This window comes from Centruroides sculpturatus, unplaced genomic scaffold (assembly GCF_000671375.1).
Source record: "Centruroides sculpturatus isolate CEXI.00-Female unplaced genomic scaffold, Cexi_2.0 scaffold598, whole genome shotgun sequence".
NCBI classification, from domain to species: domain Eukaryota; kingdom Metazoa; phylum Arthropoda; class Arachnida; order Scorpiones; family Buthidae; genus Centruroides; species Centruroides sculpturatus.
Window position 1 is genome coordinate 387,204 of NW_019384757.1, and position 24,684 is coordinate 411,887.

General features: G+C 28.9%; 1 protein-coding gene across 4 annotated transcripts in view; it reads right to left on the reverse strand.

Annotated features, from left to right (window-relative positions):
- LOC111628731 (bromodomain adjacent to zinc finger domain protein 2B-like) overlaps window positions 1–24,408 on the reverse strand; it is a 78,617-nt gene extending 54,209 nt beyond the window's left edge. For 2 of the 4 annotated variants that reach the window (XM_023372566.1, XM_023372565.1), the window contains exons 1-3: window positions 24,170–24,407; window positions 16,358–16,432; window positions 5,045–5,312 (exon numbers count right to left, since the gene is read on the reverse strand). In XM_023372566.1, the coding sequence (XP_023228334.1) occupies window positions 5,045–5,312; window positions 16,358–16,432; window positions 24,170–24,279 (453 nt within the window). In that variant the 5' untranslated portion in view covers window positions 24,280–24,407. Of the gene's footprint in view, window positions 1–5,044; window positions 5,313–16,357; window positions 16,433–24,169 lie in introns of all 4 variants that reach the window. The other 2 variants (XM_023372564.1, XM_023372567.1) reach the window with 2 other exon arrangements.
- Between the last annotated feature and the right edge of the window lie 276 nt (window positions 24,409–24,684).

The window sequence follows — 24,684 nt, forward strand, 5'->3', positions numbered from 1 at the left end:
AAAAAAAAAAAAAAATTGTTATTATTAACATTGATAATAAATTACAAGATGCATTCAAGTTGTAAGGTCTCCTATTTTTTTCTAGAGGAAAGAAACAGGTAGAAACATGCAGTTTTCTTTTGAAGAAGTGGACACTGTTTATGGTCGGATAACAGAGAGGGTAGCATTGCACGGTGCATGGAACTCTAGCAAACGCAGTTCAGGTGAGAGGTGTTTTTGATACTTAAAATGGCAACATTTTCATTACAAGAACAATGAGTAATCATTCGTTTTCTGCACTTGTATGGAGTGACACCCACCAAAATTCATTGCCAGTTGAGTAACACATGCAGTGATGGTGTCATGGATGTGAAAAATGTGTTTGTGGGTACAACAGCTCAAAGAAGGACGAACATTGTGTGGCAACAAACCGAAACATCCATGCATGCTTGGAGCAAGTTGCTTCATGTGTACAATCAAGTTGTCACCATGAATTGCTTCCAGTATTGCAAGAAAACAGCCAGAAAAGGCTGCATGTGTACTCTTCCATCAAGACAATGCTATAGCTCATTGGGTGATGTTAACACAGGAGTTTCTTTGTGAAAACAACTTTGAAGTGGTTTCTCATGCTCACTACTCACCTGACCTTGTTCCTAGCAATTTTTGGCTTTTTCCAATGATGAAGGACACTTTCTGTGATCGCACATTTTCCAGTCATGCTGCTGTAGCATCAGCAATTTTTTAGTGTCAAAACAGACCTCTAAAGAAGTGTTTGTAGCGGCTATAATGTCATGGCATCGATGTTATGAAAAATGTGTATGTCTGCAGAGAGATTAAGTTGAGAAGTGTCAGAAGTTTGTTTGTGAAAGTATTTTGACAGAAAAAACAAATGGGAGACCTTAGAACTTGATTATTATTATTATTAAGGTGCATACCATAGATATAGGTCCAGTACAAAATTTTTTAAAGTATCAAATTTGATGTAATTAATATATATATTTTTGCAATTAGAGAAACCTACATATCCAATTGAAAATGGCAGCATAATTTTAAACTGATTAATTAACATCAATTGATAGTTTGTGTGACTTTTGAATCGCAGGATGTGCCAAAAGGACTTACAGACATAGAAAAGGGCTAATTATGGCCTGGAAGAAATCAAAACAGACAAATTGCAACAAAACTTGAAAAGATCTCATTACTTAATTAATAATTTTATATGTCTAGGAGATGCTTACAGTATAAAAATGCTCCAAAGAACAGCCTTCAAAAGTAGTCCCATAAATAAAATTAGATGCTTAAAAAAAACTGGCAATAATTCATCATCAATACATCAAATTTCTATAAGACTTGACAATGCAATATCCAAATCAAGTTTCTGGAATTATAAAAAATTCAGACCAATTTCTTTAGTCAAAGAAAAGCCATCTCTGCCTTAACAAAAACACACAGGCAGAAGAGATTAAAAATGGGCCAAAGAAATGATGTATTGGAAAGAAAAAAAGAGAATTATATGGATTGATGAAAAAAGTTTAATTTGGATGGTCTGGGTGAATTGTTGGCACAGTTTAATATGATAAGAACAGATATATTCAAAATGTCAACAAAATGCAGTTTTGTGATGATATGGGCATCATTCAGATGGGATGGAAAGTCTAATGTGGCATTCCTACAGGGCAGAATGAATGTAAATGGCCATCAAGATGCTGGAGAAACATCTCTTACCATTTGCAGAGAAAATAGAAGGACCAAGATGGATCTACCAATAGGACAATGCATCAATACACAATGCTAAGTCCACTTATGAATGGGTTTTGAATAATGGAGTGCTGATTTTGGACTGGCTACCTTACTGGCTACCATTTCCCACAGGTTCTCAATCCCATTGAGAACCTGTGGGAAATGGGAAGAGCTGTGTATATGGGAGGCAAGAAGTACTATACAGTATAGGAACTGAAGAATGCAATAGTAGCTAAATAGAAAAAAACTGAAGAAAAACACTTGCAAATTTTAATGAAATCAATGTCTAATCATGTATTTAATTTAATTTTGGTTTAAGGATGCTGTATTGGGCATTAAGAAATCTTTAATTCATGTTTTATTATTGTTTTTCAAACTGGACCTATATTTATGGGACACATCTTATTATTAATATTGGTAATAAATTTAACTATAAAAAATTATTGTTAACAATACAATAATAATTATAAATTATATACCGTATTTTGACGAGTATAAGTCACACTTTTTTTTACTACTTTTTGGGGCTAAAAATCATGGTGCGTCTTATACTCAACAGGTAACCGTTTTTACAGTGAAATTATCTACAGTAGTGGTTCACTCTAAGGACCAACCCGTGCAGTGATCTGTTAAGCACATGGTTCCTCAACCGAATGGCTAGAATACCTAGATTAACAGAATAGCGACACACGAGTCATCGCCGCCATGTTCTGTCGACTGTCATCGCATGACCTCAGAGTTTACATTAAGAAATGACGATTATTTCAGTATAATAAAGGTATCAATTCACCCATCCGTCATATTCTTGAATAAAAAAAAACGAATAAACTGCATCTTTTTAATAAAAAAAAAACAAATAAAATGCATCCGTCACATTCTTGAATAAAAAAACGAATAAAATGCAATCTCCCATTAAAAAAGTTTTTTCTAAATTTTCTGTCTCAAAATAGGGGTGCGTCTTATACTCGACAGCAATTTATAATCGTCAAAATACGGTATGTAATAGGCAAAGAGGCATAATTATGGCTTATCATTGCAAAAAATTTACAAAATATTTGAAAATATTTTTCCTTTCTTGAAAAACTAAAAATGTTTTTTTTACAAATAATTTATCAATTTAATCTTCTTATAGGGGTATTCTTTAACTTTATCACTTGCAAAACTAAGGATATGCCTCTGAACATAAATCATAAAATGTTTATTTAAATTTTCAATTTACATGTACAAAAAAATAAAAGGTCATGCATATTACACTATATTGCAATCAAAATGGTGTGCAATCCAAAAATAGAAATTAAAATTTGTAAATTTTATGAGCTACTTTTCTTATATTAGTCAAACATTCATTCGAATAATTTTAATCTTTTAGTAAATAAAGTAAGTCAAATATTTATATTTGTTATTACTGCAACAAAAGAGATTCTTTTAATTTTTAATATTTGTTTCACATTAAAAAAAATAAATTCAACACATATTACTTCTATAACTACTGGTTTAATAAGATGGCCAACTTTTATCAAATTTTTTTTATAAAATTTTTACTGATCCCATTATTTTAAATTTTGCAAATTGTTTTTAGTTCATAAAACTTGCTTAAAATAATCTTCTCCATTTGAATTCAGCAATACACCAATTTAGTTGTTTTCTTCATGTTCCAAGTTTGAATATATGCTATTTTCATCTATTTGTCTATGTAATAAAATCAAACCTACAGTACATTTGCTTTGTTACATTCATATTTAAAAATTTTTTTACTCTAAATATAACTTCATCTTAATACTGTTTTTGCAAAAGCTTTCAAAATGTATTATATCATATTCTTATATACCAAGGAAAATTACAAATAAAATCTNATAAATTCAACACATATTACTTCTATAACTACTGGTTTAATAAGATGGCCAACTTTTATCAAATTTTTTTATAAAATTTTTACTGATCCCATTATTTTAAATTTTGCAAATTGTTTTTAGTTCATAAAACTTGCTTAAAATAATCTTCTCCATTTGAATTCAGCAATACACCAATTTAGTTGTTTTCTTCATGTTCCAAGTTTGAATATATGCTATTTTCATCTATTTGTCTATGTAATAAAATCAAACCTACAGTACATTTGCTTTGTTACATTCATATTTAAAAATTTTTTTACTCTAAATATAACTTCATCTTAATACTGTTTTTGCAAAAGCTTTCAAAATGTATTATATCATATTCTTATATACCAAGGAAAATTACAAATAAAATCTTGTAACTTTTTATGTTATCTAATCAATTATTATTGAATTTATTTCTATATATACAATTATTTAAATGCTTGAAGATAATTGGGTTAACCTAGTTCTCCTCATTATTGGTCTAAAATAGTATACTTTTGTTTATAGCCCTGTACAAAAAATAAGATATGAGTAAATGCTCTAATTAAGTTATTAACTAATTATAGATTTACTGAAGTTAATAGTAATGTTTCATGAGACTCATATTGTTTATAGGCATCATATCAACTTCATTACTGAATTTGTAAATCAGACATTTTAAGACATTATTCAAAAATCTTCATTTACTGGTTTATCATGGGTCACCAACATATAGCCTGCAAGCCAAATACAGTCCCAAAGCATACTTATCCAGCATGCATAGCTTCTTCTCATTGACATGTTTTATGATCAAATTTCAACTAGTTCAAAGCAGAAACTTAATAAACCTTATCTTGTCAGAAGAAAATTTTAAGTAATGCATGAGAAATATTTTATATTTTTCTTCTACATACCATTGTGAGTAAATCTTTCAAAATTGAAATATATGAATTCAAATTACTTAAAGGAGATTTTAATATTGGGTGCCAGAAAATTTATTCTAATTTTAATGAAATTCTTTCAAAAAATCAGTTACAAATTTCACAATAATTTAGATCCATTGTTACTCAGAAATAAAAAGTCTTAATCTTTGAAGTCTTAAAAGTCTTATATCTTTTATATCTTTCATACCTGGTCCCAGAGTTATTGTTTACAACTCACATGGCCTTCTCAGAAAAAAAGTGGAGACTCTGGTTTAAACCATAAAAATTAATTCTTCAAATTATGAATTTAAGTAATAATTATATAATTTCAAAATTAATTGTCAAAACACAATTACAAATTTTTTTTCTAAAATAAAAAAATAACACTTAAAACATTCTGTTATAGGTTAAACTCATACTTTGGAAAAAAATTTAAAGTATATATAAAACTAAAATATATAATTATTCTATAAAATTTTTATTTCTTAATAAAAATATATTTAAATATTCAAAATTAATAATTATTTTAATCAAAAAAGCAATGCATACTTCTCCATCAGATATATGACCAATATCTTGAGTATCATCAGTGTCATTTCCACTTTCATTACCACCAATATCATTCTCTTCTATTTCAGTATCTTTTGCTTTTTTACTTCTGTTTGATTTGGTTTTATTTTTTGATACATTTGATGTACTTTTACATTTAGTATTGGATGCAGATTTTTGTGTTGTAATTTCTTCAGCTTTAGCATCTTCTGCAACACACTGTTTAATGTAAGTAGTATGGACTCTCTTCTGTTGAATACATTTTAATCTAAAAAAATATTTGATTTATTTATTCTTTAAAAAGGCATTCTAAAACAATACAATCTAATCTTAAAATAAAATTTAAATTTCTTATTCTTTAATAAATCTTTAAAAAATATCAACACAGAAATGGGAAAGTATGATTTAAAAAAATAAAATGACTGAAAAATATTTTATATATTAGCTTAGAAAACATGAAATTCTATAATTGCAACTTATTCACATTTTCCACTAAAGTAATCTTTTTTTTTAAAGAAATTAAAACAGAATATTTTTTATCAATCATATAAATAGTTTTCTTTTAATAAACATACTACAGTAGGCTCTTGATAACTCAAACTTCCCTAACTTGAAATTCTAACTCAAATTCTATTTTTGTCCCAACTCAATTCCTGTACAGTCAGTGTATTGTGTGTTTGATAAGTCACAAGTTGTTTTGAGATTTAATTTCTCTAACTCAAAACTTAAGATTCAAAGACTTTAGTTCATGTCTGATTTTATGTTTTTACAAAGTTGAAAATTGATATTGCTTAGAAATATGTTTCTGACTGCAAAATACAAAATTCAATAATGTTTCACAGCACAAGTAAGTCTTATTCTTAAACACAAATTGAGTAATCAAATCTTAGCACTTTAAAATTGTTATTTTTTAAACTTTTAGATGTTACAAATTTAAAAATATAATTATTTCAAAATGTAACAAATAAATCCATAATTAAACTATTGGACAATCAATGTTATGAGTTTGTCTACATCTGTCTTCTTATTTGAAACAAAACATTTATAATTTCACTGTAAAGTTTCAACTGCATGTTGACATTTTCATCACTAGTAGTGACCAGTTTAATCAATATACTGACCATATTCATTCCAAATCAAATAGAAATGACAGATAAGACAAAATTCAAACATTTTGTCAATAGCAAAAAAAAGTATCTATCATATAGAATATAAAAGAAAGAAAAAAAAAATAACAATTGTAAAAAAAATTTAAAGACTTATGTTATTAAAGTTTTGGAGTTATAAAAAAAAAAAAAATGGTTCAGAAAGTAGCCTTTTACTTTAAATACAGTCAACCCCCCTATAACACTGTTGATAATTCCATTTTATATAAAATTCATGTTGTACAAGTCACTCAGATTTTACAAATACATGAGCCGTTCACAGCCCAAAACATGTATTTGTAAAATCTAAGTGACTCGTACAACATGAAATTCATAAAAAACAGAATTATCAACAGTGTTATGGGGGGGTCAACCGTACTTGCAATTTATTTTTTTTTTAATATAGTGAAAAAAACTTAAAATATTGCTTTTGTTAACATTTTAACAAAAACAGTATTTATGGTCACCTTATTTTAAAATGCCTTTTATCTTATTTTAATATATATTATACCAAATTTTTAAGTTAAAAGTCTTCAGTTTTAACAAAATTATTGTCCTCAATGATGGATTTTTATTTAATTTTTCATAACATTAAAAGTGAACTTTATTATCAAACTAAACTAAGTTCAAATTATTATCTACAGCACTCAAATGTAAAAGCTATCTGGTAAACATAAAATATAAAATTCTAAAACTGTTTGTGCTGTGAATAAATTTTGAATTGTAAAATATCAAAGCAATTTTGTATGTTTAAACAATTTAAACAAGGAATCATCATATATTATAAATTATAGTCTACCCTACTAACACAGATTTATTTATTTCACTACATTATATGAACAAATAACGAGTATTTTATATTTATTTAATAAATATTTGTAACTTCATATTATATAACTATTTTTAAAAACTATAATTCAATAACATATATTTTGAAATTCATTTACAGTAGAGCATCGATTATCCGACTCAATTGGGGACTCGGGTTAGTCGGATAACTGAAAAAACGGATAACCGAAAAGTATGAAAAAATACATTAGTATAGTATACAGTATTAGTATATCCCATGTAATTAGTATATCGCTATTAACCTACTTTGCGTTGAATTTTCATCGATGTTAAGCCCAACGAATTTTTTTTAATAGTCTAATAATTGTCGCTATTGTATCGTTAAAAATTATTTTTAACTTATTTTATTGCTCACAAAACAAACAACTACTCATAATTAGAAAATTAAGCCTTGTTTAAATACTGTACTGGCCTCCCTTTCATGATTGAGCCAGTGTTGCCAGCTAAAACATGCAAAAATTTAACAAAAATAATATTAAAGTAGCCAAAACATAGCCAAATATTGTAGCACCACATCACTAGCAGACATTTCAAATTTGCAGACTAGAACGGTCGGTTAACCGATGTAACGGTTGATCAGAGGTCAGATAATCGATGCTCTACTGTATTATTACATTACACATTTATAAAAAGTGTTTTGATATAGTACTCTTTTCTAAAAAAAGTAGTTTAAATCTATTGCTGTAAGAATAGGCTATAAACGGCATAAATCTTATTGATATTTCTAAGATTTTGATATTTGGACAAATTATATTTACACATGTATATTAGTAATGTATGTGATTTTAGTTTATGCAATTTTGAAACATTCAGTTTTAAAATACAAGTAATCATAAGAAATAATTATTACACATATAAAAATTAAAAACTTTATAAGATTAGTATATTCTATATAGATTTATTCATTAATATGTAAAAAATATATTCTATTTTTATAATTTGAATTCAATAAATTTTTCTCCAGCATTAAGAAACAAAGCTTTACTTTTTCAAAAATAAGAAAACTTATATATATGATATGATATCAAGTTTTCTTTAAAATTTTAATAAATTAACAAAAATTAAAGATTTCTCTTTAAAAATCTTTAAATGTTCTTATTTAGTTCATATATGTATATTTTGATATAAAATATCTACTGAAAACTGAAATATAAGTAAAAAGTAACCAACTTAATTTAAACCAGAAAGTTATTTAATGAAAGAAAATGATAAACAACTCAAAGTCCGATGCATATACAGAAATAACCAACGATCGCCTTAAATTTCGAGCTATAATCTGGCTGATTAAATAATTGATATAAAGTAATTTGTCACTAGAGGTAGATGTTAGGCACCATCTCTTAACTAAATTAATAATTATAATTTAAATAAATAATTAAATAAATTTAAAACCTTCTGAAATAAAAGAACTGACCTAAGGCAGGGCTTAAAACTGCAACCTACACTTGCCAGTTGCGCCACCCGGACCCCGAAAGAATCTTTGCTTCTAGAAGTATATTAATTCTTGCACCCGAGGAAGACTCGCTCAGGGTCCAGGTGGCGCAACTGGCAAGCGCACTGCACGGCAAGCAGAGGTTGCGGGTTCAAGCCCTGCTCCGGGTCAGTTCTTTCATTCTTTCTAAATTTATTTAATTATTTATTTAAATTATCTATACTAATATTATAAAGAGGTAAAGTTTGTAAGTTTGGATGTAGGAGGTAATCTCCGAAACTACTCATCTGATTTCAAAAATTCTTTCACCAATATTTAGAATGGACCTTCAGGGTGGACATAGACTGTATATTATTCCATTAAACATTCATATAAATTAAAAAATATCATCTAGATAAGCGTTATATTTTTGGTGTCAGCGGGTGGTGAGGGGCAAGACATGTATGTATACGAGATAGGTAATCGTGCGGCACAGTCGCGTGGTCGGCGAGATACACATTGCATATGTTCGAACTTGTGCTGAACATTTGCCTATTTGTTGTCACTTAAAGTAATGAATATCTTTTGTCCTGTATGTGTTCCTAAAACATTCATATAAATTAAAAGATATCATCTAACTCAGTGTTTCACAACCTTTTTCTACTCGCGGCATACCTATGACTTGACATAACTCAACACGGCACACCAAAATGTTATTCTCAAAAACATATGATGTGATGCTATTAATAGAATTTCTTAATGCCATAAACCTACTATTATTATTATGTTGATTTTTGTGAGTTACACTTGGTTGATACCAATGGCTGTGTAGTACATTTTGTGCATGTTGTTTTCCAATACTGTCTGTTGAATGTATTTGTAATATGGTTCGTCAACGTCTAATAATTTGTGTTTCTTTGTAAGCTTTTGATGTATTTGCTACTTGATTATGTCTATGTAAATTATCTGTCTGTGCCAAGAGCTTGCAACCAGAAGTGATGTGTTGTATAGTTTCTGGCATGATGTAACGTTTTCTGCATGTGTCATTTGTGATTGTTGTATCTTTGAGTATGTGTTTTCTGTAGTTTTTAGTATTTATGACCTGATCCTGTATGACAATCATGAATCCTTCTGTCTCCCCAAAAAGGCATCCCTGATCTAACCAGCTGTTTGATGCAGTTTTGTCAACAGAATCCTGGGCCAGGTCATAAGAATGCCTGCCATGGAATGCCTTTTGAGCCCACAATTGCTTAATGGTGTCTATGCTATTTATATGTTGCGTCATGGTCATACATTGTGAATGTAAATTTAATGGTGTATTATTTGAGTCTGCTAGAGTTACTGCTTTATGTAACTGTGATGTTTCTTGTTTTTTGTAGAAAAACTCTCAATGTCTGTATTTGTTTGTAGTGAAGGTTAACTATGTCGATTAGGCCACATCCACCATCTTTACATGGAAAAGTTAATCTTTCTATGGCAGATTTAGGATGACGTTTATACTTAGTAAGTGTTGTTCTTGTTTTCGTTTGGAGTTGCTCAAGATCTGCGTGAGTCCAATCAAGACCGGATTAACCCACTTTGGGGCCCTAGACATTTTCTTCTTACCAGGCCCCCTCCCCTCTCACAATAAATAGAGCACACAAAAAATATAAAATAATAAATAAAACTAAACTAAATAATGTGAAAAACTAAAACAAATCTTAAATTTTTATTAATAAAAAATATTCAATACACAACAATAAATTTTAGTTTTTCTAGAAAAGTTTGAAGTTTGTTTATAAATTTAAAAAATTGAAATTTATTTTATTAAATATCTAACAAAAGTTGTTATACAATAACAATATTATCTTAAAATATTAATTGTCAACAAGACTATGTCTTGTTTATAAAATCGTATGCCTGCTGTGTTATCAGCTTACAGGTATGAAGGAGTACATATCAAGAGTTGCAATATGGCACAGAGTATTAAGTGCCCAAATCATGCGCGCATAAAAAAAAACCAGACTTGTAGATACTTGGGACCGAGAACCGAGTCAAAGTAAAATACAAAATGACGACTCTCTCTACAAACAGGCAAACCAAAGTCAGGTTGTGAGAGTATCACCCACTAAGAAGTGAACTCTGACCCTAGGACTGAACACGTAGTATTTTCTTTGTTAAATAAAATTTGTAATCTAATTTTGTAAATTTACGAGTACTTCAAATATGTTACAAGAAGGGTTTTTTAACATTATCTAGTATAGTAAAATCATGGAACTGATAAAAATTTGACATTATATTAGAATTGTTGTTACATCCGATAACGTTATAATCGGGTTAAACTGTATATTGTTTGTGCAAAATAAAAAAATAATTTCAAACGATACAATAGCCATGATTATTTTTTTTCAAAAACGGGAAATTTTCGTTAGGCATCGACAAAAATTCAACCTGGGCCGACGGGTTGCAACGGAGAGAAATTTCAAAATTGGATAGGTTAATTTCACCGAAAATGCATCATGGACAACCTCGTGGTCGTGGCTGGCGAAGTTTGAATGATCGCACCCAAAAACAGCGATACCAAAGTAGATTGGAGAATGAGAACGAGATCCGCTTTGAGCGTCAAAGTGATTCCTCTTAGTAGTGTCTCCGAGACATAGTCGTGTCCCAAATACGGTTTTGCCGTTTTATTTGTTTAATTTAACCTTTTCAGTTAATATTTAAATAATATAACATTTTACCAGTTTTACCAGTATTATATAGTTGTTCAACAGAAAAGTAAACTATCTTATTTACAAATCTTTTCAAAATAGAGTTTGACTGGGCCCTAGACATTTGTCTCATTTGTCTATGCAATGATCTGGTCCTGAGTGCAATGTATAACTTCAAAAGAATAAGTGAGTACTGGGACAACATATGTGCTTATTGCTTTAACATCATCTTATTTCATTAATGAATGAAATACAAGCATAAGAAACACAACAACTGTGATGAAAATATATAAATAAAACTTGAAATTAATAGAATATGTAAAAGTTTATGCCACACCTTTCACCTTGTGACAGCACACCAGTTGTGAAACACTGATCTAACTGATACTGTTATAGTCACAAACTGAATCCCACGTGGGCGAAACTGCAGGCACAGCTAGTAATTATTAATTTAGTTAAGAGATGGCACCTAACTTCTACCTCTAATGACAAATTACTTTATGTCAATCATTTAATTAGCCAGATTATAGCCCAATTTTTAAGGTGATCGTTGGTTATCTCTGGAACACAATGTTTTTGATCCTTTTTTAGCAACCACTAAACAGATAGTAAAATTACATCAATCTTCTTTTAATAGATCACAAGAAAGTTAAAAAAAACTAGATAAACTACACAAAAATTGAGGATTAAAATGCCAGATGAAAATTCTATATTAGTATTTTGATACTACTTTTTAATAATACTAGTGTTAATACCAATATTAAAAATTTCCAAAAATGACTAGAAAATTAAGAAAAACAGCATAAGTACTCATAAAAAAATAATTTTCTACAAAAGCATCATAAGAAAAATATTAAAATGATTGCTAAAATTAGTTTCAATTTTAAGACAATTTGTCTAGTTTTAAACTTGTTCATTATCATTAATTAAAAAAAAAAAACAGATGCACTGTTACTATTTAATGTAGCTTTAAATGTTTGAGTTTTTAAGATGTTTACATCATACTTTAATAAAAAATTTTGCAAAAGCCTGCAAATATTATGGAAATGCTTATACATGGAGCATTCCATATATTATTTACACCCATGTTGCAAAATTCATACAATATGTTTTGGCATTTGACATTTCATGAGATATTTTTCACTGTATAATTTATAATTTTTGATAATGATAAAAATATATGCTTGTAAATGATCTGTAACTAAATACCGTGAGTAAAAATATGTTGAAATATTTTTTAATATGATTTTTTCTCTATTGCTTGAATATCAGCATGGAAATTTAAAATATTTTTATTGTAATCTTGAAATTTTGACAAAAATTCAATGTTTTTCAAATAGATTCACCTATTCATTTTTTTCTAATATTTAAATAAAAAAAAAAAACAAATATAATATATTTTATTAACAATGTTTACACTACATAATTATTATTTGAGATACAATATTTAGATGCTAGTATCTTGGCTATTGTATGGGCAGCACTATTTTGTTTATATCTTACGAACTTTTTCATCATGAAACAAAGCAGAAAATTATTATATTTGTTTTTTTTATTTATTTAAATATTAGAAAAAAATGAATAGGTGAATCTATTTGAAAAACATTGAATTTTTGTCAAAATTTCAAGATTACAATAAAAATATTTTAAATTTTCATGCTGATATTCAAACAATAGAGAAAAAATCATGTTAAAAAATATTTCAACATATTTTTACTTACGGCATTGTTTAGTTACAGATCATTTAAAAACATATATTTTTATCATTATCAATTAATCATAAATTATAAATTATATAGTGAAAAATATCTCATGAAATGTTAAATGCCAAAATATTCCTATATTCTTTTCAATAAAGAACCATATTGTATGAATTTTGCAACATGGGTGTAAATAATATGTGGAATAACCATTATGTATTAATTCATACCCTAATTTTGTTTCAATTTATTCTATTCTATTATTTATTAATAGCAGTACATTTGGCTTTATTTGAAATTACTGCACAATTAGATATTACTTGGTCACTACTTTGCATATTTATGTTTTTACATTGAATTTTTCATTAACTAAACTTAATGGTCCCACTGTAGTCCTGATAAATAAACAGACAAATTACACAGGTCAACAGTGGTTTTAGTGGCCAGGTATTTTGAGCTGATTTCATATGAATTTGATGTCTTGAATTCAAATACGGCATTAGTTTTTGCCTAGGAGCTCTAATTTTGTTTAAGATATAACACTTTAGCGAAATATACGTTTCAATATCTTAAGTTAAATCCATGGATCAAATAAAAAAAACTAAACACGGAATTTTTATTATTATATTATGCAAATATTATTCTATAGAAAGATAAAGGAAAAAGTCATCAATAAAACTAAACAGTTACATATTGAGGAAGCTTCTTTTCCCTGACTTTCGTGAATGTATTTTGGAGCAATCCCTTTTTAAACTCCAGCAGTAATCTGCCATCATATGCGTATCCCATCTTCCTTAGTAGCGATCCTCCATAGTTTTAATAGCTGGTGAAATCTTTCACCTTGTTCTTCACTGATGTCTCCTAAATTTTCAGGAAAACAGTCTAAGTGACTGTTTAAATAGTGCATCTTAATACTCATATTACACCCAAGGGATTTGAAACTGTTAAGCATCTCGTTTACCAGTTCAACATAATTTTCAGCTTTGTGTTTGCCTAGAAAATTTCTGACAACTGCAACAAATGAAGTCCAGGCTTTTCACTCAGCTTCATTCATCGAATTTATGAAGGCAAGATCATTAATGAGTTGTCTTATTTGTGGGCCATCAAATATTCCTGCTTTAATTTTTTCTATACTTAACTGAGACATTTTTTCCCCTATATATGCAAAGCATGATCCCTTCTTATCAAGAGCCTTTACAAACTGCTTCATTAGGCCTAGCTTGATGTGCAGTGGAGGAAAGATGATTTTCTCTCGTTCAACTAAAGGGTCGTTAATGACATTTCTGTCTCCAACGTCCATGTTTTCTCTCTTAGGCCACTCTTTTCTAACCCAGTGGTGTGTTTTGTCTCTGCTATCCCAGAGGCACAAGAAACAAGGATATTTGGTGTAGCCAATTTGCTGTCCAAGGAGAAAGTTTACCATTTTTAAGTCTACACAAATTACTCATTGATGTTCACGATACTTTACCTTCTCCAAGACCAGAGCTTTGGTGTTATATTCTTCTTTCATTTTCGTTGAGTGAGCAATTGGTATTAAACCATATTTGTTCCTATTGTGTAGAAGGACACATTTCAAACTTCGTTTTGAGCTGTCAATAAATAGGCACCAATCATCTGAAAAATATTCAAGGCCCATTTTTTCCAAGAGTCCTCTAATTTCGTGACAAAACACAAGATAGTCTTCTTGAGAGAAGAAGGGTAGCAGATCCTTTTCTCTTGTACGGTAAAAGGTAATTTTGGTTCCTTGCTCCAGTAAATTTTTCTCCTTCAACCTGGAAGCCAATAATTCAGAAGCTTCTTTTGGCAGGTTGAGATCTCTAGTGAGGTCATTTAACTCATCCTGGTTGAAACTTTGAGGAATTGATGACATTCTCTCATAATCCAGTCACCTTCATTAGGATCAGAGGGATACTCGTCCTCACAGAGCTCTGGTAGCTGGTGAGATGATGGAACTGGCACTTCCTATGAATGAGGGACCGGGCGTTTTGCAGAGACTAAATCAGGATAAGTCCACTTGCTACAATTGTTATGATTGATTCCATTAATATTTACTAGGCAGAAATAACAGTCATCGAAGTGATTTTTGGGTTCTCTCCAAACCATCAGTACGCCAAATTTCAGACTTTTTTTTTTCCCAGTAGTCCACTGTTGTAAATGTTCTGTACAACTTTTACAGACCTGATGCGGTGCCCAGCCTTTATCCTGATCACCAAGTTTAACACCAAAGTATCCAAGATAAGCTCTCTTTACAAAGTCATAAATAGTTTTTCTGTTTTCTTTTAACATATATTCTCTGCATATGTAGCAAAACACATCAGAATGATTTACACAACTTCTACTTGAACTCATTTTATTTCTATTCAACAACACAAATAAAAGCATCTATAAAACAGTACTTTGTTCTTTGTTTCCCTTTCCTTCTAGAACTTTCCTTTATAACCCTTTTCCCTTGGGGTGGAATTAACAATTCTTGGAACCACTGAGAACAAAAGAGATGAATGAAGTCCTGATGCTGATGAAAGAGGAGAAAGGACATTCTTTGCCCAGACCTTGAGGTGGACAGACATGAGTTGTGTTCCAGGTTGCGTTTGGCAACAACTGGAAAGTACAAGAGACTTTGATAAAAGGATCAGGTTTTATCGTGGTTATGACAAAACAGTGTGGCAATTAAGTGTATATGTTAGGGGGGCATAAGAATTTTAGAAAGACTTAGGTGGGGCATAGCACAAAAAAGGTTGGGAAACACCTGATCTAGACACTGCACGGCTAGAACTTACAAACTTACCTCAACTCTAGTTGAAGCATTGAACGTCAATTCGTTACCAAATGCTTACTTCATTTGGTGGATTTACCTATAACTAACTGGACGGCAGACTAACAATGGGGAAAATATACAGGAATCAATTCTTGCATATGTGATTTAGAACTGTACAAACTGGAATTAGAGCTGCACATTTCATGTAGCACTGTACATTAAAAAAACACAGATCTAGAAAAAGTAGAGCTGATAGAGAAAAACTGATTTCATATTTGGATTCAGTGATCTAAATATAGCTAAAATCAGTTCTAAAATCCTAGGCACAAAAAAAAAACAGTATTTTTTTTGTTGACCTGTGTTATATATATCTTTATAAAAGCAGCAGAAAGAATTATACAGAATATGTCATTAGTAATGGTAATATCATTAATTATTCTGTAGTATAAAATTATAATAAAATAGATATAGAAATCAAATAAACAGATTTTAATTTAATTAATTTAAAATCTATTTAATTTCTATAAGTTCCAATCTGTAATGGAGTTTTAATCTAAAGAAGCCTTAATTAAAAAGGCTAAAGTGCTTAGTTTGAAACATTTTAGTTTGTTTTCTTGTATCATTAATAAAACTGTGTATCTCCTAACTTAACTTATTTGAAAGTAATTTTGAATAAAATTTATAAACAATAAATTAGTAAAATTAGAAAGCATACATATACAGTAAATATTTTGAAATTACAATTGCTTTCAAAAATACTCACTTTCGAAGATCACCCTCAATCAACCATTTATCTTTACGCAGAGAATTAACAGCTTCAATATTATTATCTATTTGCCTACAAAAATCAAATGAAATGCAGTTTAAAAAATTTGTGTAGATTTGTAATTATTTTGTACATTCTTTATTTAAGTGATTAATTTTAAATTTCCCTGAATGTGTGCTCTAACTTCTTAATAAATTTACTTTTAATAGTATTTAATATATTTGTATGATAAAATTATTATTACAAACTCTCTTATCAGTTTTTAAAAATTGTTCTGAGGTTTAAACTTTAGATTTTATTGAGAGAAAAATCAAACTTTATTTTACTTAATACTGAATTTTTTATTATTCTAAATATGAAAAGGTATTTCTTATCTTTAAAATCAATGCTAGAATAGTCAGGTAAAACAAGAAAAACAAACTTTATGTATTTCTACCAAAACCCTAAGAAAATGTTAAATAATAACAACTTTAACAAAATAGCACTTTTAACACTTAATATTGTTATTATAAAAATCAATTGACAATAAACCTTTGACCAGTAAAATATTTATTTGAAAAACAAACGTTTTTGACCGTATTCTTCGGCCTTCTTCAGGTTAAACGTTTAGAGATTCGAAAAGCCGTTGTGATTACAGATTTAAAAGTTTTGGAACATATTCAACTCATTATGAGCATGCGTATCAAGCATTGCATACGCAAAATATATTTAAACAATCTTATCAAAACAATCTTATTTTTCACACACATGAAATGTTAACAACATCCTAACTAGAGTTGTGGGGGCCTTCACCATCAATGACAAACCTCCAAGCTGTAGAAATATTACTCGCATCTTTATAGTTGATGCAGTTATTTTGTAACCCCGCTTTATATATTTCCAAGGTTTCTAGCGTTCTTATGTGTTCCCTTCTGTGTGAAAGTTTAATGATTCACATGTTATGTAAGTCGGCACTTATGCCCGGGGTCGAAGCATAAGTAGATAGAGCAATTGATTTTTATATATATTGATCCAGTACCTGGTGAGAAGGAACCTTTACATAAAGTTATTATAAGTTTGACAATGTTTTAAAAAAACTTTTTTCTTATTTTACTTGGCTGTTCTAGCAATAATAATTCTGAAAATAATAAATCTCTTCTTAATACCAAATAAAATAATTTAATTTTTTACTTCTGAATAAAAACTTATAAAAAAATATAAACATTTAGAAATTTACAAAATAACTTATAATTTACAAAAAAGCAATTCACTTAAAAATCAATAAAAAACCTAACAGAAAATTTACTATAGATCATTATTATAGACAGTTTTATGAAACATTACATTCAATATATATACAGTATATAAAAAAAACTATTATAGTTTACACATAAGAATTTGTAATATTTTGCATTAAATTATCTAATAAAATTGTAAAAGAATCATAAAATAACAAAAATTAAATAGAAACTTAGATTAGCTAATTAGATTTTTTTTTTTTCATTCCTCAGACTAATATTAAAGTAAAACATAGAAGTAAATTAAATTCATATAGAGAGAAAAATGCAACAGTCTTTTGGCATTATAAAAAATTTAACTGAACAAAATTCATAAGTATTTTCAACAGTGTATTACTGTCATCCTCAGATGAGAAAGTTCTGTTATTCTGTTATAGCACACAAAAGATTTGAGACTGCTTCAAATCCATAAAAGATGGATTACACATTACAAATTTGAAAGGATAATGTATAAACTGTTTCTTTTAAATGAACAAGGACAGCAAAAGGTCAACTTTTTAAATTTTAAATTTTTGTTATTTTATATGTTATCTTTTCAAATTTCTAACATGCATTCCATCTCTCAGAGATTCAAAGCAGTTTCAAATCTTTTATTCTTTGTCAGAAACTTTCTCACCTGAGAATAACTATAATACATTTTATGAATTATGTTCAATTAAACTCTTTAAGAATAAAACTGAATTTCAGCATTATAAACATTTTTTGTATGTGATTTTGGCATGAAGTACTTTGAGTTCAATCAAATACATAATTTTAAAAACTTTTAAATAAATTTGAAAATAACTTTCCAAATCATTCCTTTTGTAATTTATAGAACATACAAGTTTCTTTATACCTATTTTTAATTTTACTGTTTTAAATAAATTTTACCATAACACTCTTTTATAAAATACAGGTATTTTATTATACATTGGAATACAGTTGTCACTATTATCTATAACAGACATGTATACTTATATATAACAAACTAAACTGGGTAAATATACTATGAATAAAACACACCTTCAATAGTCCAGCAAATAAAAATTAATAACATAAAAACATTTTCGATCGTTTCTTAATGATCTTCTTCAGTTAACGTACAATAGAATATAAAATCGAACAAAAAAAAAAAAAAAAAGTAAATACGAAAATAAAAATATAAATAACGGAAATGTAGATGTGATGGATAAAATAAACAAATACAGAAATAATATAAATTAAGCCAAAAATGTCCCTTAATAAAAAATGAAACAAATAAAGTCTCTTAATATCATTAATTTTTGTAAAAGGATTGCCATGTGGTAGGTAAAGTGTCCACATTTCTATGGTTGATGTGTTTTCTTGTGCGCTTTAATTAAAGATTTCTAACTTCTCCAGATATTTCATTGTGTGTAAATTTGTTGTAGGTTTAATTATTTCTGCCCGATCCGATGAACTTGAATGTCCTGTTGTCTTGCGTATGCTGATAGCATGGTGTTGTCAAGGTTCTTATTAATTGTATATTTATTAGTGTTGCCACGAATAGTATATTCGGCCAAATTATTTGGCTTGATTAACACATGTACGAAAATTGGCATGCAAACCGCATTATGGCAAGGACCCTGCTCTCCATTGCCCCTCAGTCACTACGCTTTGCTAATCGTGCTAATTCTTGACAGTCGTAGTGGACAGACAAGAGCATTGTGGCAGTATGTGATAAGCGATGATATCAAATGTGGATAACAATGAAATGACCTACATGTGTAAATAACGGAAAAAAGAACAGAGAAGGATCACGAAGTGAAAATGTGAAAATAAATATGAAATTGAGTTGATAACATAATCGAACAAAAGCGAAATTCGAGGCCGTCAATGCCAAACAATTGTTGTGACAGACTTCGGAAAGCTAAATGCTTGTAATAAAAGTCACTTAGCATGCAAAGGCGAAAGCCTGGGGCTGTTTGGGATACCAAGCTGTCTCAAATCTGTGAAATCATAACTGTGACTTATACCGACGTCCTATCTGTCTCTTTTCTCTGTTATCACCAGGCTATGAGTCACGTAATTATAAAATGGAAAAACTACGACGGAAAAGTGACAAATCGAAAGTATTGTGAGCATGTATTATGATGTACGCATAGGCATACGTGGACTAGAGAGAAAGAGGAAAGAGAAAGGAAAGAGCAAAGACAAGCGCTTAAAAAAGGATAGGCAGGCTGACCCTGCCTATCCTTTTTTAAGCACTTGTCTTTGCTCTTTCCTGAACCTCACATGTGTGCAATGATTCTCGAATGAATAGGTGTGTACGTGTGCTGATATTTGTAATTATAAATTGTAAATACATGTGACTAATATTATTATTTTTTAATTTTGTGCATGTTATAAGTTATAAATAAATATAAACAAACAACACTAACCCGATAACATTAAATCTAAATACCAAAATGATTAATTTACTGTGTTTTTGTTATTTCTTACTCCTGTTTTTAGGTATTCGGCTGAATAGTGATTAAATATTCGGTATTCGGCCGAATAGCGAAAAATAGGCTGAATACCGATTATTAACCGAATATTCGTTACATCACTAACATTTATGCTTTTTGATACATTGCTGCAAGTTGAGCATCGTTGCACCCACATAGATCAGAATTAAAACACTGATTGTGTAATGATATAGAATAGATCCCTGATGCCAATTTCCAGTCATATCGCTATAAGTCGTTTCTTAAGAGCTTAAAAACCATAGAATTGCGTCAATATATCACCTGGAAATTATTAGTCTTGGCTGTTTCTTTATTTATTTGTCTTAAAAACGAGACATAATTTAAAACCATCCTTTGTCTTTGGTCCACGATAGGATGGCGTTGTTTAGTTGTTTGGAAAGTTGTGATTAGTTTCTCTATGATTTTCTTTCAGTATCCCTGTTGTTCTGCAATCCTTAGAATATAGTTTAGCTCTGTTATTATGTCTTTTATGCTTGTACAACGCATATAAGCTCTTTTTATCCAGGACCTAAAGGCCACTAATTTGATGTGATGCAGAGTTATCAAATTATGCGGAATTAAAATGAGTTGAAAGCATGGTTTTCTGCATATGCTGGTCCAGATTTCTCCCTATCTGCAAGTGATGGAAATGTCCAAAAAAATTTACAATATTTTCACTCTCCTGGTCCATTTGTAGTAATAAACTGTAAGGGTTATTATTGATCATATCCAAAAACTGCTGCAGGTTAGGTTTTCTTTGCCACAAGATGAATATATTGTCAACATATCTGGTGTACAAAACAATAAAGTGTTGAAACTTGGGTAGAATTTTGTTTTCGCGTTGCCGTAAGACAACTCAAAACAAACTGTATGTTAACTGAAGAAGATCATTAAGAAATGGTCAGAAATGTTTTTATGTTATTAATTTTTATTTGTTGGATTATTAAATGTGTGTTTTATTCATAACAGACATGTAATTTCTGTCACTAAGATTTTTATGGTAATCTACTAGGTATGAATTATTATTAAATTGAAATTTTGCTATCTAACTAAAAGACCAAAAATTATTGTTTTATGAAAGTGCTGTGTATCTTTGTTTTTGTGTGGTCAAGGCATGAATGACCCATGCATTCACAATGCTTATTTTAAGAGCAAGTTTGAAAAACCCTTCTTTTAATGTGAGAAACACATGGTGAGTGAAATTTAAAGACTGTGATAACTAACTATCATGCACCATCTGTGGACACAAAAAAACATCACCAATGCAATCTAATTTATCATTAATATCCTAGTACTCTGAAATCAATTTTAAATACATTCTAATCTTAACAATATAGAAAAAAATTCTTTACTTTGCTAACATTAAGTTTCTCTTTCAACTAATTTTTAAAATGAATAAAATAAAAGTAAAACATTAAAAAAAACTCATATAGCTTGATTTTTATCAATTGAAATAATATTATCCTCTTCTCTACTAGCAATAGCACAATTTAAAAAAAAAAACAATGCAAACAATTTTAGTAATTAACTATTAAACATTTTATAGCAATTTCAGAAACAATAAAGTAAAAATATTAATATGTAAGGTGTAACTATTAATATTTGTCAAGAGTAAATAAATACATGATAATTTGGAAACATACTTTTCCAATGTAGATAATTTATACATAACCACACACTTAAGCACTTTCCAGCATAGTTTTTTTTTTTTACAAATATTAGTCAGCTCACTTGATGACTAAGTCTGCTTTAGGCCAGTCAAGAATTCCAAACTTCACTGTTCCAAATTAAAATATTAACAGGCGTGATGACTTTAGTGTATAAATTAAAAAAAAATGGAATAATCCCAACCTAAATTCAATTTATAGGCAGATTGCCTCATACTTAAATGCTTATATGTGCTATGACCAAATGCCATGATATACAAATTACTGTGCAATGGCAAAGACCGTAATAATATTAAAAGGCTCCAGTGATATATTTCATCCTCATCATGGATGAAAAATTCAACCACTGTTTAACTACATAGGTTCCACTGCCATATCATTACCCAGTAGACTCAGAAGCATAAATATAATATCAACCATAACAAGCCAATAACTGCATTAGCAAGATATGCAACAGAGCACAGGTGGTTGCAAATTTAGATGAAACCAAATTAATAAGACAAGTCAATGAGCAGCACATAAGAAGTTTAGAAATACTGGAGATATAAAGTCTCTTTAACAAAGATTTGTAAATCACAAAGATTGTAAATCCTTATATATCAATATACATGAAAAACGTTAAGGCCCAAGGAAGGCTTATCAAGTGAGCAGAAAACATTTGTCAAAAGAAAAAATTATGCTTGCAGTGTTTAAAGGTGTTGTTATATGTAAAGTGAACTAAGTTCTAGCTTTGGTCCTTTTAGATTTAATGTAGATAAGATCCAAATGATTTAAATGTATAACTATACTTCTTATTAAAATTATTTCTTATTCATATTATTAATTATTAAGTTTCTAATAAGTAAGAATAGGAAAAATAAAATAATCAAAAATATAATCTAATTTGACTGAATTTTTATATGTATATTTGCTAACAAAGTCTTTGACCCCCAAATTGTTCTATCTTTGCTTATTTTCAATTAATTCATTAAATAACATTAACTTACTTCAGAAAAAGGCCATCCTTTTTTTATTCAAACTAAGTTCATTAATAATCTATGAAATCATTAATATGTAATAACTCAATATTAAATATAAAAAAATACAACTTTAAATTATTTGTGTCAAATTAATAACTTCATTAATTAAAATGATTTATAATTATCTTAAAACAACGTGATGCATTATATTACTTAACTTTGTTACTTACTAATTAATTCTATTGTGAGATCTGAATTACCCATGCGAATAATTAATAATTTAATTAAAAAGTTAAATTTTTGTCAAAAAATATTCTCTGATTTTGGTGGGAAAATTATATTTTCTAAAACAAGAGAAACTGAAAAAGTCACTTCCTTCAACAGAAGTTGAAACATCATTTTGTTTTTTCTTATTTACTAAAAATCTTAGTCACCCTGGAAATTGTAACCCCTTGATAAACCCCCTTTTCCTCTGTGCACGTGGGAAAATACAATATGATGATTGGAGAACAATCATGAGAAAGAGGAAGAATTTTGCATAATTTGAGTAGTATGCCACGAAATCCGAAAGAAGGAAGACATATTCCATACCATCTCCTGAAGGCCAACGCCCAAAGTCAAATCCAAAAGATTTTATAAAATGAGTTTAAGTCAGTAAATAGGGAAGGAAATATTTAAATATGTGCCATTCAAGACCTATTCAAGAAAGAACTATAGTATAAATTTAAAGGCCGGAAGAAGATAAAGTTATACTGAGGTAGTATGATTATAATAGCAATTGTGAGCTCTCTCTCTCGAAATGCTTTATTTGAATATGCCATTTTGTATAATTTTGTTAATTTGTTTCATTAAATTTTGTTTTATTTGTTAAAGAAATGTCTCTTACGACTCTGAATCAAAATGCAGGATTTATCTCCGTATCATCTCCTTATGTGTGTTAATCCGCGTATAATACAAAATTGATTAACTGGTGTCAAGGATCCTGACGAGATCTAGAACTAATCCTCTAGATCGTGTTAAGTAATATACACTCTCCTAGAAAAAGTTTAGAGATCAAATCTTGCGATTTTGTGTCGTGTAAGTAGTACTCTTGGTTAGTATCCTCGGCATATCTCACACTATTACTGAATCAACAATAATTCCTTCTAAAAGCAAACTTTAAATGCATTTTTAAAAGCATTAATAATACACAACAATAAATAAAAACTCCACATACATTTGATAAAATTTAACTTTTTATTACTTATTTAACTATTTTTAAAATTATTTGTAATTCAGCTGCATTAACCTTCTCAAAGACATGTATTTAATTAAAATAAATTATGTATTACAACACTATTAAACATGACAAAATTTTGTTTCACAATAAAGTGAAACACTATTACAATTGAATAAATTAATGTATTAATATTAAAAAAATATTCCTAAAATGATTAATTATAAAATTAAATATAATGCTTACCTTATTACTGCTCTACTGCATAATAATTCATTGCATAGAAAAGCCAAAATTTCTGCTTTCTGCATAGGATTCAATGCTAAAAAAGGTCGTTGATTCAGCCAATGATACATCTTTAGAACAGAAATTAAATATTAAATTGCAATTTAATGTCATAAATTAATGCTATGAAAATTAGATAAATAATTATATTGGGGCTGGCAAACCTATGGTTTGCAATTAATTTGATGGGTAAAATTTATAGCTTCTTGTGTTTTTTACCTAACCAATTTTGCTACATTATGAAGAATCAAAAATGCAAAAATTGTCACATAATTAAAACTATTATAACTAATGATAGTTTAAGGAAATGATTTTTTAAATTCAAATTATAATTATATATAATGGTGACAAGATTTCTAAAAAACTACATGTTGGACAACTAACACAAGAGACAATCTTGGATTGAATGAATCAATTCATTCCATGGATTCCTTAAAAAGCTACATAATCTAAATGGCACTACATATATGATATAT